This window comes from Protobothrops mucrosquamatus, unplaced genomic scaffold (genome assembly GCF_001527695.2).
Source record: "Protobothrops mucrosquamatus isolate PMUCROS unplaced genomic scaffold, P.Mucros_1.0 scaffold1433, whole genome shotgun sequence".
Classification (NCBI taxonomy): Eukaryota; Metazoa; Chordata; class Lepidosauria; order Squamata; family Viperidae; genus Protobothrops; species Protobothrops mucrosquamatus.
In genome coordinates, this window is record NW_015387617.1 from 11,133 (window position 1) to 15,879 (window position 4,747).

Sequence of the window (4,747 nt, forward strand, 5' to 3'; positions counted from 1 at the left end):
CTGCTACTGCTAAGGACAACTTCAAACTGGCTTATCATGGGTTGGGGACAACAGCCTGGCAACATCACAGGGACACCGCAGGAAAGATGTTGCACGTGTGAGTGTGGTTAAAAGTCCCTTCATCTGAATGCTGTGGGCATCGATAGCCGATCTACCTAGGCGTGAGCAGCTGTACTTGTGAGCCCCCGGTTGCCCACTTCAGTAGAAAATTCAGCTTTGTATAAGCCCACTACTATATGTGCCACACTGAGATGTGACAACGAGTGTGCACAAGCTAGTGGACTTGGCCTTGTGGTGCCCTTCAGATGTATCTCTGAATTGTCCCAAAGGTGTTTTTTCAAACGGCAACTGGATTTCTTTGTGGTTTTTTTCCCCTTGAAGACATTTCGCTTCTCATCCAATAAGCTTCTTCAGAGAATTGAAGAAGCTTCTTGGATAAAAAGCGAAATGTCTTCAAGGAATTAAAAAAAAAAAACCAAAGAAATCCAGCCACCGTTTGAAAAAGCATCTTTGGGACAACCATGAAAACCTCCGTAGAGACCCTCTGAATTGGGTTACATCTGCAATGTGGTTGTTTTCTCAGATAGGCTTTTTGTGCATTGTGTGGCTTCCTTCTGAACAGGACAACCGAATGCTCCCAACTAGAAACACTTCTGTTCCTACATGTAGTAGGGGAGATCAGGAGTAAAAATTAGTGAATTACCGTGTCTGATGTTGAGAATAGACATGATGATCGTAAGTCTGCTGCTACTAGCATGGTGTTGCTGTCTCTGGATAGTGGTGGATTGTGTGGCCACAGGTGAGTTGGAGAATTTGTGGCGTTCTGCTTCCCCCAAGTGTTGAGTGGACAAAAACGCAAGTCTAATCGCTAACATACAGCTGTTCTCAGTGGCCGTCTTACAGACGGTAAAGACTGGGCCGACTTAGTGGAACTTCGCTCCAAACCATGTTTTAGATGCTGGAGATCAGCCCTAATGCGTATGAAGTCATAAAATGTTCCACAGACCACGAACAGAGAGCTTTTCTCCAGCCCAGCTAGATTTTTCCAACTTGATCTTTCAGATTTCCTGTGCTGAAATTGACCCAGATACAAAGACAGGTGAACCATTCTCTTCTATGTACTATAAATATTTTAGATCTAACAGAGCTGGATCCATTTTGGGTCCTATGCTATGAGTTGTGTGGTTCCCTGCAAGGAAGATATTCATGAGCAGGTTTCTGTATAAGCGATGGGGATGGAGTTACTAGGGCTGTTAATACCGAGTCTGAGGTGAGAGTGGTTGGGTTCATGCACCATGCTAAGTCGTGAGGGTTGTTGAATAAGCCACAGTGACTGGACCCACGTAAGCCAAGCCATAAAGCTGATTTATATACTACACCAGCTGGGTTTGCACAACACCCTAAGCCAGGGTCAAACTGATCAAGGTGTGCGTGCTAGGCTAGGCCAGGAGCAGGCAACCTTGGCTCTTTTATGACTCGTGGACTTCAACTCCCAGAATTCCTGAGCCAGCATGGCTCAGTTTGGAAACCTCTCCCTTTCCCCTCAGCACGGCTGGCTCAGGAATTCAAGAGCCAAGGTTGCCTACCCCTGGTCTAGGCTATTGGGACCACCATTTCCACTGTTAAGAAAGTGGGTTGTTAAGCGAGTTGTTCCTAATTTGGCAACCTTTTTTGGGCACAAAAAAAAAAAAGATCATGTCATTAAGCGAACACGCCTTCCCCCGTTGACTTTGCTTCTCAGAAGCCCTCTTGGAAGGTGAACACATGCTGCCATTGTCATAAATACATGTCAGTTGCCAGGGGCCTGAATTTTTATCATGGGGATGCCACAATGGTCACGAGTCCAAGGACCGGTTCCAGTGCTGTTGCAACTTCAGACGGTTGCTAAACGAATGGTTGTAAGTTGAGGACTTCCTATCGTTCACAACAGGCTAAGAGCATTCACTGAACCATACAATGCCCAACCACATTTTAGCCTGAAGACACGTTCTATAGAACCTGGCTCACGCCGATCCTTTGAACTCAACGAACGGAGCTTTGGACGCAGCAGATGGAAGCATGGGCACCTGTGGGTACCATGGCAATTGCACACGTATATATATATATTTGCTGTGCGGCAGTCCTTGCAGTGTTCTTTGCTCCCCCCCCCTCCACACACACACACACACCCTGCCATGTCTTCTTCCTCCCAGCTGCTTCCTGCCACATTCACTGTTCTTGCTTCTCAAGCGCCCGGGGACTCCCCAGACCTGCCCCTAGTTTTAGAGGCCCTTCCTTGTCCTGCCACCTGCTTTTTCCTCTCTGGAACAAGTACCATCCGTCACTGGCAGGCAGGGCCCTTTGGGGCTGTCTCTTCCACATCCGAAGAATTATCGCCATGGTGAACTTGGGCCTGTGGGCAACAGGTAAGCGATAAGGGCTGGTACTGCAACTTGGAGGCATCTCCGTCCTTTCCCCCCCCCCCTCTCACTCATGCATTGCCAGCTTCTTCTGGAGATTTCTTTGATGCCAATAAAAAGCTGAATATAGGATGGGCTGGCGAAAGGCAGGGGTGTCTTATAGGACGGAAGCAGTGTTGCCTATTTTGGCTGCTCCTCCTGCTGTGTCCAAAACTCAGGGGGTCCTTAGTTGAGTTCAAAGGATCGGCACGGCACAGGATCTATGCAACATGTATATCGGCTAAAATGTGGTTGGGCTCGTGATTGCCCTATCGTAAGCTTCAAGGCTCATTGAAACAAACCCTGATCTACGGACAAATAAATAATGGAACGTCCCGGCAAATTTCGACTGCCTCCCATCCTGAAGGGAGCGAGGAGAGAATGCTAGTCAACTTAAGATCGTGGGGAGGGGCGGGGTGGGTACAAGGATAGGAAGTGGATGTAAGGGAAATTGCACCACACAGTAATGCCTTAGGTCGGAGGAGAGGACTTGGGAAGAACGCAGCAACTTTACCCTCAAGATCTGCTAGAGATAAAGCCAAGAGGAAAGCTTACCCACATAGCAGAGGGCAAGCTGTATCTACTGGATCCCTATTGAAATCGCTGGATCTCTGGCTGGAAAAGGATAGTTCAACAAGGATCTGGTCAAACTGCCAAGGGGTTTGACCAACTTGTAAACCAGCCACCGTCCCTGTGCTTTAAAGAGCGTTCGTATCAGTACACAATCATGGTTCCTTTCCTTGCTGTGAAGTTTTGCCGCTGATCTCTGCAGATGTAGAAGTTTTGTTAAGGGCCTATCGGCAAGTCAGATGTTGGTCTCCAGGCAAGCTGCCTCATAAGAAACCGTGCATGGTGTTTTGTCAGAGTTTGCCGTTTGGAAGAGAATCATTTTAGTAGGCTTTTCCTGGCGCGCAACGTATATTTGGGGAGGCAGGCAACGGTGTGGTTTTTTGGGAAAGTAGACGAGACCTACCTCCTTTTTCCACAGGCCACTCCAGTGTGTTTATTCCCAGGGTTTTTTTCCTGTTAATTGGGCAGCCAGAGAAAGCAAGGCGGGGGAATTAGGAACCGCAGTGAAGAGGAGGAGAAGGAGGAGCTATGCCCGGAGCTGTCAGGGCAAGGGGGGCTGGTTTTGGGGCTTCTGTTTTTAGTTTGAGTTTCAGTAAATTGCAGGCTTTTTTTAAACTATCTAAAAATGTGAAAGGGAAGCAGAAGTGAAAGCCGACAAAGAGTGGCCAGCAGTTTGGAGAGAGGGGGGCGGGCGGGAATAACAAAACTGGCCAGCACTTCCTGTATTTTCTGAAACCCCCCCCCCTTAAAAAGAAAAACCCACCAGATTACAGCTTTTCCAATGTATGGGGTGTATTCCACCAAGAATAATCCAAACCCAGTTGACACAATAATAAATGTCTCCAGGAACGCTGGACGTCATCACAGAAGTTGCCACTTTCTTTTACCCTCTCTGCTCGTGATTTGGGACACCCGCTTGATTTTCAGACATGTTAAACAGTGGAAGCTTTTCCCCATCTGGACATTTTCAAAGAATGGAGGAAATTTCACTTGGTCTATGCCTCTCAGACCAGTTGCTGCCAAAGGCTCAGGAGCAGAGCAGAAACGACATAGTAAAAGCAGCGGATCCGAATTAGAGAGAGTCCTCGATTTAACAGCTGAGGCCAAAACTTCTGTTATTAAGTGAGACATTTGTTAAATGGCTTTTGCCCCGTTTTACGACCTTTCTTGCCACAGTTGTAAAGCGAATCACTGCAGGTGTTAAGTTAGTAACAGGGTTGTTAACTGAATCTGGCCTCTCCCCATTGACATGGCTTGTCAGAAGTTCGCAAAAGGTAATCATATAACGCCAGGACACTGCAACGGTCATAAATATGAACAAGTTCTGATCACGTGACTGTGGTGATGCTGCAATTGTCGTAAGTGTGACAAATGGCCGTAAGTCACTTTTTTCAGTGCCGTTGTAACTTTGAGTGGTCACTAAATGAACTGTTAGTGTTCCAATCTCTCAGGGGCTGCCCCAAAGAAGAGGGAGTCAAGCTATTCTCCAAAGCGCCTGAAGGCAGGACGAGAAGCAACAGATGGAAACTGATCAAGGAGAGAAGCAACCTAGAACTAAGGAGAAACTTCCTGACAGTTAGAACAATTAACCAGTGGAACAACCTGCCTCTAGAAGTGGTGAATGCTCCAACACTGGAAGTTTTTAAGAAGAGACTGGACAGCCATTTGTCCGAAATGGTATAGGGTTTCCTGCCTGAGCAGGGGGTTGGACTAGATGACCTCCAAGGTCCCTTCCAACT

At 47.4% G+C, this 4,747-nt stretch overlaps 1 protein-coding gene across 1 annotated transcript in view; it reads left to right on the forward strand.

Annotated features, from left to right (window-relative positions):
- The first annotated feature begins 2,377 nt into the window (after window positions 1-2,377).
- Window positions 2,378-4,747, forward strand: part of POU2F2 (POU class 2 homeobox 2) — a 29,689-nt gene continuing 27,319 nt past the window's right edge. The window contains exon 1 of the mRNA XM_029285229.1: window positions 2,378-2,405. Coding sequence (XP_029141062.1) covers window positions 2,378-2,405 — 28 coding nt within the window. The remainder of the gene's footprint in view (window positions 2,406-4,747) is intronic.